Source organism: Pantherophis guttatus, chromosome 4 (genome assembly GCF_059756535.1).
Source record: "Pantherophis guttatus breed Tessera chromosome 4, ASM5975653v1, whole genome shotgun sequence".
Classification (NCBI taxonomy): Eukaryota; Metazoa; Chordata; class Lepidosauria; order Squamata; family Colubridae; genus Pantherophis; species Pantherophis guttatus.
The window spans coordinates 114,816,441-114,837,343 of NC_142066.1; the positions used below are offsets into that span (position 1 = coordinate 114,816,441).

General features: G+C 41.7%; 2 protein-coding genes across 8 annotated transcripts in view; one reads left to right on the forward strand and one right to left on the reverse strand.

The window, feature by feature from the left end:
• The window catches only part of TBC1D5 (TBC1 domain family member 5), a 476,616-nt gene that overhangs the window by 49,392 nt on the left and 406,321 nt on the right, over nucleotides 1-20,903 (forward strand). The window lies entirely within an intron of this gene.
• Nucleotides 8,000-17,483, reverse strand: LOC148114314 (uncharacterized). Its single transcript, XM_087892586.1, has one exon. The coding sequence runs from the start codon at nucleotides 13,725-13,727 to the stop codon at nucleotides 11,898-11,900; it is 1,830 nt and encodes a 609-aa protein (XP_087748712.1). The 5' UTR covers nucleotides 13,728-17,483; the 3' UTR covers nucleotides 8,000-11,897.

Below are 20,903 nucleotides of genomic sequence, written 5' to 3' on the forward strand. Positions count from 1 at the left end.
GTTTCCAAAGTACAAATACCTAAGACTTATGTTTTTCTCTTTGTTGGACTTCTAAATCATCATAGTCGACCCCCTGGCTATAGGCCACCATTTACTCCCGATATCAGATGTATTCAAAAGTTGAGCTCCTTGGGCTGCGACACTCCTCCCTCTCGCAGGTTTGGCCCTCTACCCTATCGAGGGCCTACCTCGATGACGGGTCTTGGAACCCCGGGAGGTGGCATGCAGCAAAAAAGAGAGTGAGGGATTTTTTAACGAAAGCTTGTGTTAAGTTTTTAAGGGGTTTTGGGAAGGGATGGGAAGGACCTGGGAGGGTCCACAGAACCTCAGAGCGGCTGAGTGGGTCTGAGGGTCAAGGCAGGAGGAGAGAGGGAGGGGGTTTAGATAGGGAACCAGGGGTCGAGGTGAAGGGCTATTCCATCAAAATAGTGGGTGGGAGGGGCAGATACGGCGGGCACAGGGGGCCATATCATGTTCCGGGAGCATGCACTCGCTGCTTACAAGCGGTGGCATGCTCCGGTCCTCAAGACGCCTCTTGTATTCCAGGTTGTGCAGAGTCTCAGGGCCCGAACCTTTGGCTGCTGTTGTGTAATGTCAGGTCTGCGACTAATAAAGCCCCCCTCATTCATGATTTAGTTCAGGAGGGGGGTGCGGACCTGGCAGAGATTACGGAGACTTGGTTGGGCCACAAGGGGGGGTTCCCCTCGTGGAGATGTGCCCACCATGCTTCTGTGCATTTCATCAGCCAAGGGCCCAGGGAAGGGGAGGGGGGTAGCAGTGATTATTAAAGAAAGTCTTAGTCCAAGTGAGGCCACTGTTCCTCAGATAGCCGGCTGTGAATCCCTCCTTGTGAAGTGGGGTCATGGGGTGCAGATGGGTTTGTTGACTGCGTACCTGGCTCCCTGCCACGTGACAGCAGCCCTGCCTGAGCTGCTCGACGTAATAGCCAGGGTGGCGGTGGATACCCCCAGGTTTCTGGTCACGGGGGATTTCAACCTGCCATCTGTCGGTGAAACTTCAGAAGCAGCTCGGGAGTTCATGGCTTCCATGATGGCCATGGACCTGACCCAGTTAGTTCATGACCCCACCCACATCGGGGGACACACGCTGGACTTGATTTTTGTCTCTAGTCAGTGGTTGAATGATCTTACAATAGGGGACCTAGTTATTAAGCCCTTGTCATGGACAGATCATTTGCTCCTTCAGCTAGACTTTCGAACCGCTTCCCCTCGTCGCAGGGAGATGGAACCGACCAGGTGGTTCTGTCCCAGGCGCCTGATGGACCCCGAGAGGTTCCTGATGGAGCTTGGGCCATTCCCAGAGACTCTGACTCGCGACTCGGCTGAGGAACTGGCGGCCGCCTGGGATAGGGCGGCCGCTGGAGTCTTGGACCGCGTCGTGCCTTTGCGGCCTCTGACTCGGTGCCGATCTCAACCAGCTCCTTGGTTCTCCGAGGAGCTGAGGGAGATGAAGCACCGGAAAAGACGTCTAGAGAGTGATTGGAGGTCCAGCCGCACCAAATCTAACCGGACACTGGTGAGGTCTTATATCAAGACCTACCTAGTGGCAATAAGAATGGCGAAATCCAACTATTTTTCCACTCTTATTGCATCTGCAGAGAACCGCCCAGCCGCCTTGTTTAGGGTGACCCGCTCTCTCCTACGGGTGGGAGTGAGGGAGGATCCCTTGCAAGGGAGAGCTGAGGATTTTCGACAATTCCTGCATGATAAAATTGCTTAGATTCGGGCCGGCCTGGACTCCGATTGGATAGCCTTGGATGGGATGACGGAGGTGAGTCTTGAGAGTGTCACCTGGGAAGAGTTTGACCATGTGACTCCTGAGGATGTGGACAGGATTTTGGGGAGGCTTAACGCTACCACATGTTTACTGGACCCGTGTCCCTTCTGGTTGGTGCTGGCCTCCTGGGAGGTTACACGAGGCTGGTTTCAGGAGATTACCAACGCTTCATTGAGTGAGGGTGTCTTCCCATCTGCCCTGAAAGAGGCAGTGGTGAGGCCCCTCCTCAAGAAGCCTTCCCTGGACCCGGCTGTATTAGCTAACTATCGTCCTGTCTCCAACCTCCGCTTCGTGGTGAAGGTTGTTGAGAGTGTGGTGGCGGGACAACTTCCTCGATTCCTGGATGAAGCTGTCTATCTAGATCCGTGCCAGTCGGGCTTCAGGGCGGGTTACAGCACGGAAACGGCATTGATCGCATTGGTTGATGATCTCTGGAGGGCCCGGGACAGGGGTTGCTCCTCCGTCCTGGTCCTCCTAGATCTCTCAGCAGGTTTTGATACTATCGAACATGGTATCATGTAGCGTTGGCTAGAGGGGGTGGGAGTAGGGGGCACCGTGCTACGGTGGTTCTCTTCCTTCCTCTCTGACTGTACGCAGTTTGTGTTGACGGGGGGGCAGAGGTCGATCTCAAGGTTCCTCACTTGTGGGATGCCGCAAAGGTCGGTCCTCTCGCCCCTTCTTGTTAACATTTATGTGAAACCGCTGGGTGAGATCATCCGTTGCTTTGGGGTGAAGTGTCAACTGTATGCCGATGACACACAGTTGTACATTTCAACCCCAGGCCACCCCAATGATGCCGTTGACGTGATGTCCCGCTGCCTGGAGGCCATGCGGATCTGGATGGGGAGGAACAGGCTCAGACTCAACCCCTCCAAGACTGAGTGGCTGTGGCTCCCGACGGCCCGATATAGCCAGCTGACACCATCACTGGCTATTGGGGATGAGATCTTATCCCCCTCAGAGAGGGCTCGCAACTTGGGCGTCCTCCTGGACTCACGGCTGTCCTTGGAGGATCATATGACAGCCGTGGCCAGGGGAGCTTTTTATCAGGTTCGCCTGATCTCCCAGTTGCGTCCCTTTCTGGATCGGGACGCCCTGCGCACAGTCACGTCCTCGTCACTTCCCGGCTGGACTATTGTAATGCTCTCTATATGGGGCTCCCCTTGAGGAGCACCCGGCGGCTCCAGCTGGTCCAGAATGCAGCCGCGCGAGTAATAATGGCAACTCGTCGCTCCCATGTAACACTCATCTTGCACGAGCTGCACTGGCTCCCGGTGGTTTTCCGGGTGCGCTTCAAGGTGTTGGTTACCACCTTTAAAGCGCTCCATGGCTTAGGACCTGGTTATCTACAGGACCGCATTCTGCCACCGATTGCCTCCCACCGACCAATATGCTCCTACAGAGAGGGCCTCCTCAGGGTGCCGTCAGCCAAACAGTGTAGGCTGGCGACCCCCAGGGGGAGAGCCTTCTCTGTGGGGGCCCCGGCCCTATGGAATGAACTGCCCCCAGACATATGAAGGATCCCCGACCTCCGTGCCTTCCATTGCGCTCTGAAGACCCTATTATTCCAGCAAGCTGCTCTGACAGGATAAAGGTTTTTTAAATTGGATTTTGATAGGGGTTTTAAAATGATTTTACTTGGATATTTTAAATTTGGCCGAATGATTGAATTATTTTAATAAGCTTTTAATTTTTGTTGTATATTGTTTTTTACCATGGCTGTTCACCGCCCTGAGTCCTTCGGGAGAAGGGTGGTATATAAATATAATAAACTAACTAACTAACTAACTAAAATGATAGAAATGAATGCACACCTATACTTCGAAATGCTTTATGGCCTAGTTTAATTTTGGGTCAGTGGAAGAAGTGCTGATTATTTTTACCACTTTCCTTCTTGCTTATGTTGATCCTAAACTGAGGGGAAAAAATCCTATTTCAAAAGAGTGACTCAGACCTGTTAGCACTTCTGTCACGTGGTCCCTTAGCCTTTTATCCAACCAAATGTTATAAATTTTTAAATTGCCAGATTTAAACTTAACCAGTTAAGATAGCAGGGTTGAAGAATTCTTTAGATCATCTCTGGTCCTCTGGAAGACACCCCCCCCCATGGTTTATATAGTAAAAATCTTTAAATTTTTACAGGGGGAAATGACTTAAAAAGTATATTATTTATTTATTTTATTATTTATTTGCCACATTTGGGCAGCTTATAGCATTAAAAGTAGTAAAAACATAAAAGACAAATATTTCTAAAACAATAAAAATGGAAATTACAATCAAAAATAGAATTATTGTCAAAAATGAATAGGGACAGAGACCATGATGTACACAGGAGGGAAATGGCCTCTTAATTTATCATCCATCTCTAGTGTCAGTTAGAGCCCTAGCTGTCAGTTAGAGCCAGTTTAGGCCTTATGGAAGATCAGAAGGGTGGGAGCCAAACCAAGGGATAAGATATTCCAAAGGGGCAGGGCTACAGCAGAGAAAACCCGTCACCTGATCTTCACCGGCCAGAATTCCTTGACTAACAGGACCTGCCATAGGCGACCTCTGCCAGACTGGGTAGAGAGGGCCAGTCGCAGTGGGGTGAGATGATTATATATGAGGAGATGAAATTGGCATAATTTAATTTAACAGCAGGGTTAAATTATGGCGATTGTTTTATTAAAAAGAAAAAATGAACTTTTAATCAATTTATCAAGTACATTTATTTATCTCCTACCTCTAAGGAGCTTAAAATGGTTTATGGCTTGTGTTTCATTTTTTAAAAAATCTTTAGTACCATATGTAGTTGGCTTGGTTGAAAAGCTCAAGCTCATTTAAGCATAATAAACTTCCTGTCTTGAATAAAAATTTGAAGATTTTTCCCTGTCTGTCGATTGCAAAATAGTGCTACTTGCAAATAGTAAGAACATTCATATTTTTATTTGGTCCGGAAATATTTATTTTAAAATCCTCAATTTTTTTCACAGTATTTACAAAGGTCAAACCATGTCCAATTTATATATCGGGGAAAAATGTGCATTCCTCACATGCTTACACCTTACTTTATCTAATTAAAATTTGTACAATAATTTGTCAGAAAATGAAATATATTAAAAGGACTTTATTATTATAGGTGATTAATATTTGTTAAAAGAAATACATTTGAATAAACTGACAGGACTATGGTTATATGAGGCATTAACAAAGCTCGATTAAATGCTGTGGTAATGTTTTACTCTTGAAACCTTTAAATATACTTCTATGGTTGAAAGTTTGGATAAACAATGCTCAGGCAGCCTATTGAAATAATTTAGTATCTGTGTTTATTTTAAATAGGACTTTGCTCATAACAATAATTGGTTGACCTTAATGCACAACTGCAATGTTTAATGAAGTAAATTAGAAATATTCTTGAAATCTCTTACTTCTAGATTGACATTTTTTTCTTTCAAAAAGGAATAAGTGAATAATTTAAGGATATATTTCATGTTTTGGATCTCCATTCTGTCACATAAATAATAGTTTGTTCAAAAACTGAATTATGTGTATTGCCATAGGAAAAAAAAATCTAGTTTATGAAAATTTAATGGAAATGTGCCATCATGAAAGTATTAAAATAAGCAACATGATATGTGATACTAGTATTGTAAAACATTCCCTAGTTACAATAAATTGATATAGTTGTCAATAACAATAGTAAGGAAATCGTAATACTTCTTGATGTACTATAACCTGTTGTTTAGTAAAATGCCAAAGAACTATGAAAACTAAGATTATGAATATTTTATTTACAATTTCACATATTGACCAAATTATAATTTGGATTTTATACCTTTCAAACTTGGCTTTATTCTGGAACAGGGGTGTCAAACTCGATTTCATTGAGGGCCCCATCAGGGTTGTGTTTGACCTTGGGGCAGGGTGGGTGTGGCCAGGGTGGGCATGGTCAGCTCGATGTCACTCATGTTGGGGGCGCCTGTGGTGGCTCGAGAGCTCTGCCAGTGAAAACGGGCTCCCAAGCTCCGTTTTCAGCTGTGATGGCCTCCTGCAACCCTCTGCTAGTGAAAACAGAGCTCAGGAGGGCTGCACGCAGCCCTCCCGAGCTCCATTTTCACTGGCAGAAGCACTGCGGGCCAGTCCTTTGCTGTTTCCAGGGCGGCACTGCGGGCCAGATCTAAGCACCCCATGGGCCAGATCAGTCCCATGGGCCTTGAGTTTGACACCCCTGTTCTAGAACATAGGTTTCTATACATCCTACAATTTTTGTATTTCCAAAATATTCCTATTAATTGAATGTTTGAAGACAGTTTGGAATAAAGAGCAGAAAAGCTATAGATGGATAGAGGAATTGGTTAAAAGTTGCCCCCCCCCAAATCTAGACTAGAAACCATGAAAAATAGTTATAAATAAATAGTTTATTGATGTATTATTACTATCAAGTTGGTGTCAACTTTAACCAGTTACATAGAGTTTCTCCATGAGAGTCTGTTCCTAAACTAATCTTCAGGTCTTCAAATGCTATACTCATTGCTACTGTAACTGAGACGATCTTCCTTGCTTTTTTTATTGTTTTCTCCAGAGAACTAGGTCTTCATATAAACTATCAAAGTATGATAACTAGAGCCTGGTCCTTTGTGGCTTGAATGAAAACTCTGAATTTTTGCTGATCCATTATTTTGTTTAGATCACTAAAAGTAGTATGTGTAGCATGAAATCTAAAGAAACACAGTACTTGTTGGTACTTGACTTAGGACCAAAAATAATATTAGAAAATACGTTGTTAATATGAAGTTGTTAAGCAAGACATCACATGACTGCATTTGTTTTTAATGACCAGAAAGTCTGATTGTTCAGCAATCCATTTAAAAAGTCTTAATAATATGAATAACCCAGTAATGTTTTATATGTGTGAATTGTTTACCCATTTTTTCTTGCAAAATTATATTTAAAAGGCACATTATTTCCATATAGTAAAGCTGTTTTAGAGCCTTCTATATTACAGCATTAAACATATTTTATAATTAATTGTTGGGGATGGTCATAGCTTTCATGTACTGATAACTGACAGTTGATAATCTGAGTACAGAACAACATTTTTGCACTTAGCTATTGTTCATGAATTTCTAGTAATTATTTCCTTCTTTCCTTCAACATTTATAGGTGTATTTAAAACTTCTTGATAAATGTCTTCTGAATGTATTGACTCTTGGAATCTAGTATTGACTCTGCTCAGAGTAGTAATGTATCATCTAATACATCAATACAGACCTTTCTTCATCAATTACAGGATAGACTTTGAATTGCTAGAAGACTTCTCATTCTTAAAATAGGTTCAGTAGTTGATTGTAAAATATTTGGAATATATAGAATTTAAAAATATTCTTTTTAAACGATTATCCCTATGTTACAGTAGTTGTAACATAGTAGTATTAACAGTAGTTAATAAAAAAGAAAGAAGTGTGTGCTTATAAGGAAACCTGTTGCTGACCTTTTTTATTTTATTTGTTTTGTGAATAACAATAATGAAGAAAAATTGTAGACCACTTTATATCTGCATCAGTAGAAGTCAGAATAGCTAACCAAACAATGGTAATCTAATTTTTGCTTTGAATCTTTTTTAATAACTTGCTCAGTGTAACCAACTTTGAGATGTGTTCTTTATCACTGGTTTCCTTTGGAAAAAAAATAGCATTCCTGAAAGGCGAGACTTATGTAAAATATTGGTAGCAGAGCTGCAGAATGCTTTGGATAGACAGTCTTCTAAATATGTGTGGACTTTATTACAAATGGACAACTCTGGGATTTTTGGGAAGTGCAAGTTGATTCTGACTTTTAAGATGCTAAACCTCTAGGCTGCTGATTTATTCCATGTAAAGATCAGAAAGAGGTCTAAATATTATACAAAAGAGGATTTTGAGGTTCGAGGCAGTTCTGGAATTGCAGCTTAATTATGAGTGAAAATGTTCTAGGGTTAGGGTTAGGGTTAGGATTTTAATGAATTTTAATGAATAATTTATATTTAAGATGGCATACTTATAATCTTTATTTCATCTTTGTTATTAAATGGTGGTATATACATTACAGTATGTTATGCCATGCCATGCCATGCCATGCCATGCTATGCTATGCTATGCTATGCTATGCTAAAATAAGGTTAAGGTAATACGTTTTTCCATTTTCTTTTGAGAGAGGGAGGATTATATTACATTCAACGTCATTTTACTTTTAGGTAAATATACTTTATTTTTGGAGACAACCCCCCCCCCCCAAATTTGTGTTAGATATAACTAGCCTGCAAAATATGCTACAATGAGGTTCTTCAGTCTTAAATTTATTTTGTATTGCTTAGAGTTTTGGTAAAATTCTTCACCCTATACACTAGATTAAAGTGTGTCTGTGCATCAGAACAATTTTCATGCCTCACTCAGTTCCTAATGTAAATTAGTAGGAACATTGGTTATCCATTTGAGAAATTGAGTTGGTATAAAAATAAAAATGCACTTATGGTGTACGGTGCTTTGTGAATCATCTTGGGATTGTTTTTCTGTTTATCTGTCACTTGCATTAGAAAAAGCAATCACTGGCTGCAGGTGACATTAAAAATTAAAGGTTAACCTCAATTTCTTAACTGACCAGACTTGGGGCAGAAAGTTGTCTGGATTCATGCAGGGGTTTCAGAATTGCCAGTTGACTTGTTTAGTGTTTTACTTCTTCACATATGCAAGTGATTTTAATAGTCTCCAACACTACCTTGGTTTAGTCAAAAATATTCCCTACATGTATTTATTTAAGACTTGAAATTCTCAGAATTGGTTTAGAAGATGCAGTGATCTTAATACACTGGCATAAATTGGGCGTTGTACTTACCTGATACGCCCCTTCTCTGTGCTGCTGTCACGGCAGTCAGTCATGGGTGGTGCCTCGGTGCTGACTGAGTAGGACTGAGTCTACTGGAAGCTTTTAAGCCCGCCTCTTCCTGCCTGGCTCCAGTTTTGAGGCGAGGTATTCAGTAGACTGTCGTGTCTATAGAGATAAAAAAAGTGAGATGAGAGTGCCTTCCGCCCCCAAGTTTTCCCGGTACCGACCAGGGTGGGGCTGACTGCCGTGACAGCAGCACAGAGAAGGGGCGTATCAGGTAAGTACAACGCCCATTCTCCTATTGGCTGTCACGGCAGTCAGTCATGGGACATACCAAAGCTCTTGTCCTATAGGGTGGGATCCGGTCGGACCCGTTGTAGCACTCTCCTTCCGAAGGATGCATCAGCGGATGCGTAAGTGTCGAGGCGGTAATGCCGGATAAAAGGAGTCACCAACGTCCACGTAGCTGCCCGACAGACTTCGTCCAGTGGAGCCTGGGTAGCCCATGCTGCGGACGTAGCGGCACTTCTGGTGGAGTGCGCCGTGATACGCCGTGGAACAGGCAAAGACTGAGACTCATAAGCAGTGGCAATAGTAGCCCACAGCCAACGGCCAACAGTGGAGGATGAAACACGAGCACCCATGGTGGACGGCTGAAATGAAATGAAGAGGGCCTCGGTCCTGCAGAAGGATGAAGTTCGGAACAGGTATATCTTTAGAGCCCTGCGCACATCCAGGGTGTGCCAGACTTTTTCCAGGTGGTGACGTGGCTGTGGGCCAAAATTTGGAAGAATGAGTTCCTGGGATCTATGAAAGGTGGAATTAACTTTGGGGATGAATGCTGGGTCCAAACGGAGTACAACCCTGTCAGTGTGGAAGATACAGAGGTCAGAACGAACTGAAAGTGACGCCAATTCCGATATCCGGCGTGCGGAGGTAATTGCCACCAGGAAGGAGACCTTGAATGACAAAAATTTTAAGTTGACTTCCCGGAGAGGTTCGAAGGGAGGCTTTGTGAGGGAAGTAAGAACTTTGTTCAAGTCCCAGGTAGGGAATCTGGAGGACGTAGATTAGTGGCACCTCGTAAAAAGGCTTGGATGAGGGGCTCCTTGGAGAGAGGGACTTCGGGACCGAAGGACAAAACAGATGATAACGCCGCCACTTGGCGGCGCAAGGTATTGGCGGAGAGACCTGAGGCGAATCCCTCCTGTAGAAAATCCACTAGTTGAACCATGGAAATAGATGCGGGGTCCAGGTGATGCTTGGTGGCCCAACGGAGGAAAGACTTCCAGGTGGAGTCGTAAATATGAGCGGTAGAAGGTCTGCGAGCTGCTAAGATGATAGGAATAGCTGCAGGAGAGACATTGGCATTGATTAAACGTTGCCGCTCAACCTCCAGGCGGTCAGATGATAGACCTGGGGCTCCAGATGGGCGAGGTTGCCCTGAAATAGCGCAATTTGATTGTCTGGGATCTGCCATGGAGGAGCCATTGAGAGCGAAACGAGGTCCGCAAACCAAGGTCTGCGGGGCCAGTGAGGTGCTAGCAGGAGGAGCTCCGCCTATTCTTGCAACAGCTTGCGAATCACTTTGGCCACCAGAGAAAAAGGAGGGAAGGCATACCCTGAGGCCAAGGACTGCGAAGAGTGTTCATTGCCTTCGCTCCCGCCGAGGGGAAACGAGAGTAAAAGCGAGGTAGAAGATGGTTGCTGCTGGAGGCAAAGAGGTCTACCTGCGGCCTGCCAAACCGGAGGGAGAGGAGATCGAAGAGATGAGGAGGAATGCTCCATTCCATGTGGTCCACCCGTAGGCGGCTGACGGAGTCCGCCTGGGAGTTGTCTTTCCCGGCGATGTAGTCTGCTCGAAGCGACCTCAAGTGCCACAGGCTTTGGCCCACAGGCCTAAACGAAGGGCCTCCTTCATTAGAGTCCTCGAGCAAGTCCCGCCCAGTCTGTTGATATGAGCTTTGGCCGAGATGTTGTCCGTGAGGACCAAGACATCCCAGCCGTGGACCTGAGGTAGGAACCGTCGAAGAGCCAGGTAAACTGCTCGTAGCTCGAGAACGTTGATGGAAAGCAGACGTTCACTTGTTGACCACAGACCCTGTGTGGAAAGGGACTCGAGGTGGGCCCCCCAGCTGATGAGACTCGCGTCGGTCGTTAGAACCAGTCTCTGGGGTTCCTGGAAACTGCAGCCCTTGGCTATTGCTGGCGAAGTCCACCAACGGAGGGATGTAACGACGAGAGGAGGAAGTCGAATCGTCCGTGAAGGAAGCGTGGAAGAATTCCGTTGGAAGGGGAGGAGGAGCCACTGGAGCTCCCTGCTGTGGAGACAAGACCAAGGAACGATCCCATAAGCCGACACCATTTTGCCCAGGAGGGAGGAAAGGTCAGCCAAGGAAGCTGATCTATGGTGACGGATTCGGTAAGCCAGAGAAGACAAACTGACCTGCCTGTCCTGGGACAAGGTTACTTGTACTGAATCTGTGTCAATAACCGCCCCCAAATGTTGAATGCGGGTAGCTGGGACTAAATGGCTTTTAGCCCAATTTATAGAAAAGCCATGAGATTGCAAAATATGGACGGTACGGTTGAGATCGAAAATGGCCTGATCAGAAGAACGGGAAAGGATGATGATATCATCCAAGTAGAACATGGCTCTGATAGGGATGGAGGAGACATGTGCCATAAGGGCAGCCATCACCTTAGTGAACACCCTAGGGGCGGAAGACAGCCCAAAGGGCAGAGCAGTGTATTGATAATGGCGTCCATTATGATAAAACCGGAGGAATTTGCGATGGGCCGGCCTAATTGGAATGTGGAGGTATGCCTCCATTAGGTCTTTCGAAGTCATGCAATCTCCTTGTCTAATGCCCAGCAATATAGTCTGAAGAGATTGCATCTTAAACCGACGGTAAACAATGTGTCGGTTTAAGGTTTTTAAATCGAGGATGGCTCTCCAACCTCCTGATGATTTGGGGACCAAAAATAGACGGGAATAGAACCCCTGAGATCGCTCTGCGGAAGGGACAGATTCAATAGCTTTAATGTCTAGCAGGTGTTGGATAGCCGAATCAATGTGAGCGACCTTGATGTGATCCCGGGAGGGAGGACATCCTAAGAACTTTGGGGGAGTGGAACTGAACTCCAAGGAGAGCCCAAAGTGTACGGTAGACCTGACCCATTCATCTGTGACAGTGTTGTCCCACATGTCAGCAAATTGAGAGAGCCGGCCCCCGATAGAAGAGTCTAGGGAGGACCTACCGGGTCCTGCGGAAGGGCCGTCCCCTACCCCCTCGGAAAGATCTCTTAAACCCAAATCCGGACCCCTGTCTGCCTTGGTTGTCTTGATGGGAGGGGCCTTTGAAGGAATAGGGACGTTGAGATCTCTGGTTGGTGAAGGAAGACTCAGAGTTGCGAAAGGAAGGGGAGGGACGAAAAAGGGGTTGAGACCTGTTGTCAGGTCGCCTATTGAGAGGAGGAAGTACCTTGCAGTGATCCTTTGTTTCCACGAGGAGTGGATCCAGTTGAGAGCCAAAAAGTTTGTCGCCAGAGAAAGGGGAGGATGCCAATCGCCATTTACTTCTAATATCAGCTTGCCAGGAACGGAGCCATAGGAGGCGATGTGAGGTGATCGAGGAACCTATGGCCTTGGCAGAAAAGCGAGCTGCACTGAGGGTGGCATCGGCCGAAAATTCAACAGCTGCCAATATTTTATTCAGATCTTGATGGGAACGATAATCTGAAACAGGCAAGTGAGCCTGTAGTTGCCTCAGCCAGAGAATGGTTGCCCTGTTGAAAAACGATGCTGCTGAAGAGGCCTGTACTGACCATGCTGAGGCTTGATGCCCCTTAATCAAGGTTCGCTCCGCTTTCTTCTCTTCTGGCCGCAAGCATTCCTCAGGTGGACCTGTGAGAGGAGAGGGAGAAGACAGTGCCAACACAGGGGAATCAATGGATGGAATATGCAATAGGTTTGAAAATTCCGGAGCCATATTGAAAAAGCGTTTGTCCAAATTGTTTGGAACAGGTCCAGAACCTGGAAGAGACCATTGCCTGGTGACCACATCCGAAAATAATTTTGGAGCAGGAATCACTTCCTTCTGAACTGAAGGTTCCTGGAACAGCGAATTAGTTGGATCCTTAGAAGAAGAAGCAGTAGCCTCAGTAGAGGAAGAAGGGCTAAGACCCGTGACAATCTGGGCCCTGTGAAGTAATGAGCGAAACATCTGTGGCCGAAAAAGGCCAATGAAGGCAGGTTGGTCAGGTTCCAGGCCTTCATCATCTGACAAGTCCTGGTCAGGTACAATTTCTCCCTCTGAAAGGGAATCATGGCTAACTGATTCATCAGAGTCACCAGCCTCAGAAACAATTTCCACATCCCCCTGACAGGAAATCCCTCTGGAAGGAAGAAGTTGGCTGGAATGAGCAGAAGCCTCAGAAGGAGGAGCAGATCTCTGTTGAAGGCCTTGGGAAATACCCTGACGAATGGCCTCAGAGATTATTGTAGCCAATGCAGGAGTAATCTCTGGAATAGGTTGGGAGGCCTGGTTAGTTTGAGAACACTGGTTAGGTTGAATGACTTGGTTAGATTGAGAGGCCTGGTTAGGTTGAGAAACCTGGTTAAGGGCCAGGTTAGGGGATTCCAGAGGGCCCGGAGCCATCAATCCAGATGGAGGAGGAGGAGGAGCCTCATGGGAGACTGGAAATACTGAAGCCGCCTCAGAATCACAATTAGTGTCTCCCACCACTGATCTGTCTGGTGATAATGCCAGTGTGGGCCTCTGGGGTGGATTTGGAGGAGCCCTGTCTGAGGCTGGATTGTTAATAAGGGCCTCAGGAAGAACAGAAGAGCCTTGCAGGCTAGCAGCTGTCTGGGCCTTTTGGAAGGCCCTTTCTATGGCCTTATGTCTCCTCTCCTCCTCCCGCGACGGTTTAGCTGTTGCAGACCGGGAGGAGGTTCCAGAAATGATGGCTCGTGACTTGCTGGGGCGACTTTGAGAAGTCCCCTCTTCAGGGTCCTCCACCCTGGGCCTCTTTCCCTTATCGTGGGTCTGGCGGGAAGGTTTCGAATTAGGGGCGTCCGCCATCTTTAATTTATCACCACAAGGTTCAAGGGCCTATAAGGGATTCCCCAGTACTTGCGTTTGATGAGGCCAGAAACAGGATCCTGAAGTAGTCGCTAGCCTGAAGGCTTAAAAGTGCGACTTGCGGCTGCAGGAGGGCGGGCGCCAAAGGCTGTTGGTAAGGCTAATCCAGGAGCGCTGAATGGGCTGCGGAGGCGAGCTCCGATGCAGCGCGCTGCCGCCGTTAAAGGAAGAAATATGCCCGGAACAGACCCCTATGATGTTATTGTAGAAGGGGGTCTGTCAGAAGAACGTCCGCAGCGCTTAAGGCTGGCGGGAAAGCTGGGTAGCGCGGCTGAGTGAACTCGCACTCACGCCTAAAATGGCCGCCAGAGCTTAAACAATTAGAGAACAAGCCAGGGAGCAAGCGATGAGAAGAAAGAGAGTCCGTTCCGAGTCAGAAAAGCCAGTTTAAATCAATTAGGTTGAGAGAAAGCTATAGACACGACTTGATCCTGACAGACCGAGTCGAAAAACTGGAACCAGGCAGGAAGAGGCGGGCTTAAAAGCTTCCAGTAGACTCGGTCCTACCAATCAGCACTGAGGCACCACCCATAACTGACTGCCGTGACAGCCAATAGGAGAATTGAGAATAACTTTAAAATTAAAGAAATACATGAAGACAAATATTTTAGCTTTTTCATTTTTAAGTAATTTTTATTAAATTTAGAGGCAGTGCTTAAAATGTTTGTATCAAAGCCATACACGAGACTGGTATATTTTTGCTTAAGTATTATGTATACTTGTTATTTAAAGGAGGTTGTTTTCCATGAGGTAATTATTTAATTTTAAAGCTATACTTTATCCTAACTAAAAGTTGTAAAAATATACTTTAAATTGTTGATGTTATTAATTTTTAATCCATTTTATTCACTAGTATTTTTAAAAGAATTCTTAGTTTCTCTAAATTTTTTAAAAGATAACTTCTAAAGGTACAAAGGGGGGAGGCAAATAAGATTATTTTGATTTACTATATGTGGGTGGTATTGGGTTTTTCTCCCACTTTCATTTCATGGACATTTGTGTAACTTACATCTTGTTTAACTTGTTCCATTGATTTAAAACTTGAATTTAACAAACTCACTTGGAGGTTTATTTTATTATTTATTTTATTTTATCATATTTGTATACCGCCCTACTCCCGGAAGACTCAGGGCGGTGAACAGCCAAGATAAAAATACAAAGGACATACACAAGTTAAAAACTATTAAAATAAATTAAATAATTTGGGCTCAAAAAACAAATTTAAGATATCCAATTTATATAAAACATTTAAAACCCAATTTAAAAGGTTGTGCAAAACTCATGATTAGAAAGTTTAAGTTAGACTTCAATGCATAAATTCATAGATATTACATGAGTATATTTATTAGAAAAGAAAAATTGAATTTTTTCTAAAATCCAGTTTTAGCAGTGTTTCAAATCTCTTACATTTTTTAAAATAATTATGAAATACATAAAAATGTTTTCTTTCTCTTATTCAATGGCATTATGCTGATAATCTGAATTTAGCTACTCAGTGTATGCTCAAACTCATAACTGAAATAATAAAACTGTTCACAAAGTTAATTTTGAATAATAGATGCACAATAGGCACTCCTCACCTGGTGATCACAATTTGAACTGGCAACTCATTGCTACACATTGTGGTTGATAAGTAGATTTTTTTTTTTAAAATTTGATTTATATGCCACCCTTCTCCGGAGACTCAGGGCAGCTTACAATGCGTTAAGCAATAGCCTTCATACTTTTGTATATTTATACAAAGTCAGCTTATTGCCCCACAAACTGGGTCCTCAATTTACCTACCTTAGAAAGGATGGAAGGCTGAGTCAACCTTGAGCCTGGTGAGTTTCGAATTTACAGTAATTGCAGACAGCTGGATGTTAATTATAGTGCATTAGTCTGCTGAGCTATCCAGTGTTATCTTCCCATTCTGTTGTTAAGCAACTCAAGCAGTTGTTAAGCCAGATAGCATGTGTCTGTGTGATGTGAGGATTGGTCACAAAGCTGTTTTTATGTGGCACTTGGTAAACAAGGACTACCTGTATTTTTAGAGTAAAATCTCAGTCTTACAGAAAGAGGGAGAATATGTTGAGCTTTTTAAAATTAAACTTACTGTAGCATTTTATAATCTAGAAAGATTATAAACATTATATTATACGTTGTTACAACGTGGATAAATTATCGATCTTGACCTAATTTCATTTGATTCCCAGTTTAATTTTAAAATATCTGCTCAGTATTCTGGCAGATGACATATTGGGCAAAGACACAATAAAGTGAAAGTGAGGAGATCAAGGAAATAATAATAGTATACATTATTTTGTACCTAGGGAGTTAAGAACATTTTGTTTTTTTAGAGGCTGTGAAGAGAAGTGTTCATCTTTGAGCTAGCTGATTGTACATTCAAATAAAGGAAGTGTGGAGTCTGAGAGGTACAATCTAGTACAGGGGTGTCAAACTCTATTTCATTGAGGGCTGCATCAGGGTGGTGTTTGACCTCAGGGGGGCCGGGAGGGGCGTGGCTAGGGGGCATGGCCAGCTTGAAGTCACTTGTGTTGGGGGGTGGCTGTGGTGGTCTGAGCGCTCTGCCAGTGAAAATAGGCTTCCAAGCTCCATTTTTGCTTGTGATTGCCTCCTGCAACCCTCTGTCAGCGAAAATAGAGCTTGGGAGAGCCAAGCCAGTCCTTCGCTGTTTCCAGGGTAGCCCATGGGCCAGATCTAAGCACCCCACAGGCGGAATGCGACCTGCGGGCCTTGAGTTTGACACCCCTGATCTAGTATAAATCCTCATGCAATCTAAGACTGTTGTTGGAATTATCCAAAGCTATGGAACTCTTGTTGCCTTGACCAGAAAGAACTTCATTCAGTTCATGTTGTCTGACATATCGTTATCAGAATTATCACACAGATATTTTTTTTTTAAAACCCTCAGAATTTGAATACAAAATGTCATGTCATATACCGTACTTCCCCGAAAATAAAACCCTGTCTTATACTTTTTTGAACCCAGAAATAAGTGCTCGGTCTTATTGCCATGCACTCAAAAGCCTGATTGGGTTTATTACCATGGATGTCTTATTTTGGGGTGGGGGGGGGAACAAGGTATTATTCTTCTAGTGAGGAAGGAAATACTCAGTTTCTCTTTCCTCCAAGCAAATTTTATGTATGAAAATTGAATGAGAGAAGGAAATTAATGGCAAAGTTAGCGGCTTTAAAATATATTTGGATTAATGAAGTGGTTGCTCAGAATGTGTTCAGTTCTGACCCAAGCAGTCTTAAGAGTTCTTAAAAAGTGAAATTAATTTGGGATGACAGTATTTGCGAGAATACTTTATAGTTGTCTTGTGTTTCAAAATGGTAGAAAATCATGTATGAATTCAGTTTGCTTTGCCGCAAATAATTAGCATACTTGGATAAGTCTCTGGATTACAGAAAAGGTCTCAGTTTCAAATTGATAATTTCACCAAAATTATTACTATTCTCATTGATAATTGGGAACCTTTTCTAATCCCTTGGTCTAGGAAGACTGCAGATTTGTATTCATCTCAGCAGTACTTGTTGCTGAGTTTATTTATTTAAAAGTTTTTTATTCAGCTTTTTAGCCAAAAAACTCCCAGAACAGTTTATAAAGATCAGACTGTGCCAGCCTACTACATACAATCTAAAGTTAAAACATCAATAGAAATGAGATCAAGAAACAGAGAAAAAAAAAAAATAAGAATTAGATTTTAAGTTGCAACGTTCAAAGAAGAATGAAGGTGAATATAAACAGAGTGGAAGGGTAATTGCTGCCTTTCTGCATTAGCTATTCAGATATGATAATTGGCAGAAGAATAATGCTAAATCATAATCAAAATTTGCTAATCTGATCCTCTAGAAAAGGCTTGTTGCTGATCCCCCATCCCAGGGTTCAGTGGTAGCATCGTTATTATCGAACAATACGTAAGAACAGGTATAAATGGCTCCTACTCTTTTTTAACAGCATAATGCTGTTAAAAACCAATTATGTTCCAGCAGATTTTTTAATCTTAATTAAATGGTACCTTTAATTAATTATTTTTTTTTTGTTGATTTCTATAATTAGAAATATTTGTAATGTATTCTTTGGGATTTCGTTGTATCCTATCCATTGTCAGCTTGGATTGGAATGGGTAATAAATAAGCAAGCAAACAAGTTAAGGATTTACTAATCTGGGACCCTTAAGGGAGTTGTAATATATCTCTAGCCAAACAATAAGATTAATCTTAGAGAATGGAATCACTTAAAATGCAGGAGCAATCACCTGTTGCTTTCTGATTTTATTGTCAGCATAAATCTTGAATTGTAAAATAAAAATTCATGTTTAATGTCATTAGACTGACTTTTAATGTTTTTTTAAACAGAGATTGATTTAAAGCTTTTAAATTAAAACATTTATGTGTAAGGTTGTCCAAATATTTTCTATTTCAATAGTATAGTTCTTGTATAATCTGAAAATATGTTGCACAGCTCTCATTGATTTTGAATAAATAGACATAGAAAGACTGTTGACATAAGTCTGTATAAACTTTATATTTGAATTAGAGTTTTTCAGACTTACTTTAGAGCAGAAATATACATACAACAAGGCTTCCAAAATTTCTTAATAAGAGAGGAAATTATTACTTAAGATGGTATGGTATTTAACAGTTAATTTAATGCTATATAATGCTATTCTTATCAAATTTAAATTATTTTTTGTTGAGGTTCTATCCATGTTCAGAGATTGCCTCCTTACCTTCTTGTAACTCCGGCTGAGCTCCTTTCTCACTTCATCTGACAATAGGAAACTAAACTGAGAAGGAAATTCAAGTGATGAGCTACATTGCCTGACTGAGATTCTGTTTGGGGAAAATTGTGTGCCCGACAAATATGTTGTCGCTTCAGAGGATCCAGATAGATAAAAATATTGTGGGTCAGTATAATGTTTTGAATCAGATTGAAACTGTTCTGATTCATTTAAAAATACCCAAGAAACTATATATAAGCGAAAAAGAGCAATACAGATCAAATTAATAATAGTAAGCATAAGATTTTGAAAATATTGCTCAAATCTTTCTGTGAAAGCTCCTTTACATGGGAAGAATGGGTCATCAATTCTTTTCTTTACATATTATACACAAAATTGACCTTATCAAATGAATCCTAATATAAACAAATTAGTTTTTTTTGGCAAATATATGAAACGAGTAGATTCACACTAAGCATTAGGAAAAACATAAGTCATATTTTCCAGCTGTTATGTACAAAAGAATCTTAGAACACTTGTTTTCTTTTTGAATTAATAGATACTTTTGCATTTGATTTACTAGAGATGTTTCTTGGAAGGATTTTATATATTCTGTAAGAAAACGATTACAAAGCTTTTCTGAAAAATGCTATTTATACTTTTTGAGATAGAAAACATCTGGAAAAAGTTAATGTATAAGAGCTATATAGTTAGCTGTAGGTAATATTGAAATGTAAAGAAATACCTTGCTTAGAAGTCTGCTTTTGAGTAGATTTTGGCATCTGCAAAACGATTGCAAATTATTGATTTATATTTTTTGAGATGAATATTTGAAACCTTTTAAGAATGCAAAACTCTTGATGTCAAGTATATGCATGCATTCAAGTTAGGGTTTTTTTGTAACTTGTTATTTAAGATCACAGTTATTAGGTGTATTTCTGCATTTTGTATATCGTTCCCAGATGCTACAGTATTAGTTTTTATCACTGCATATTTTATGAAATGTCAGCCTTCTGTTGGCTGTTCACGCAGCATTGTTAGTGATCAAAGCCATAACATAAAAGAGAAGAATCTAAACAGTTGGCTTATCTTTGTCCTTCATTGTGTCACAAATATCATAAAATTACTTTACTGTCGAAAGAGAAACAGAAGACTAATGCAACACACTTTGATCACTTTTTTCCATACCTCTGGATTCATTTCGTTTTCTCATGCTAAAACATGTTTCTGTACCAGTTTTTGTGGGAAAGAATCAAAAGCATCCTCCATATTGGAAAACATATTTCTTAAAATAAAATCAAATGTGTGCAATAGAAAGGAGATGAGCTTGTACAAACTCCACTGAAGAGCTATAATGAAATATTGTAATTTGGGGATATAGTGTATATTAGTATATATTATAATTAGCTGATGTAGTATGGAAATAAATAGAAATGCAATGGAGAGAATATTTTAAAAATTAGTTCTTTGTGCATGGGTATGTTCTGGGGTGCACAAACTTCTATAACAGCATAGAATTTAAATCGGAGTAATAGTTAGGAATTCAAATTGTATCAGTCCATTTATAAATACAAATTGAGAATTTCATTGTAATTCATGAAAATGAATTCATAAGAAACCTATAGTGTGAGATGAATTAGTAACCTTATCATGGAAAGGTATACTATGTTGGACATTAGAGAAGAATGCATATATTCTGTCAAGTTGGATTTTTTTTCAAAAATAAATGTTTAAATCTTTAAATTTATAGTTAAAATTTAGTTTAAGTAAGTTTACAATTTTAACAACTTAATACAATACAAATAATTCTTATTTATAAATTTATGGACTAAAACTGTATTGTAATAAATTAAGAATTACAGCATATAACTAAACTTTCAAGTTATATTACATTCCTATCAATGCTATGAACACATTCAAAGAAGTTTCTTACTGAGGTTTTATGGCAAATAAGTAACATTATTAAATATCATGAATAGGGAGAGATCTATTTAATTTGAATCTATTCACATTTTCAAATGAAAATGTAGTTGACTTTCAGTGTATTAAAACATATTTTTCTGTGTTGATTATAATATACAACAATTTGAGTATACAAACGAGTATTTTACAATGCCTGTGTGTCAAAATACAGCGTGAAAAGCCTTTGCCTATAAAGTTGCCAAGAGCTGGACACACTAAATGATTAAAACAACATGTAAAAATAATGTTTATTCAAACTGAAAGATCACTTAGTGTTCCTGTTTTAGTGAAGATTCCCAGCTATACTGATAAGACTACTAAGAATTTGTTGGGAGGTTTGAATAGGGCTTAACAGGTTAAAACTGAACAATAAAGTGGAATTGCTGCTTGTTCATCAGCTGCTCTGGCAGCTTCATTGATGACC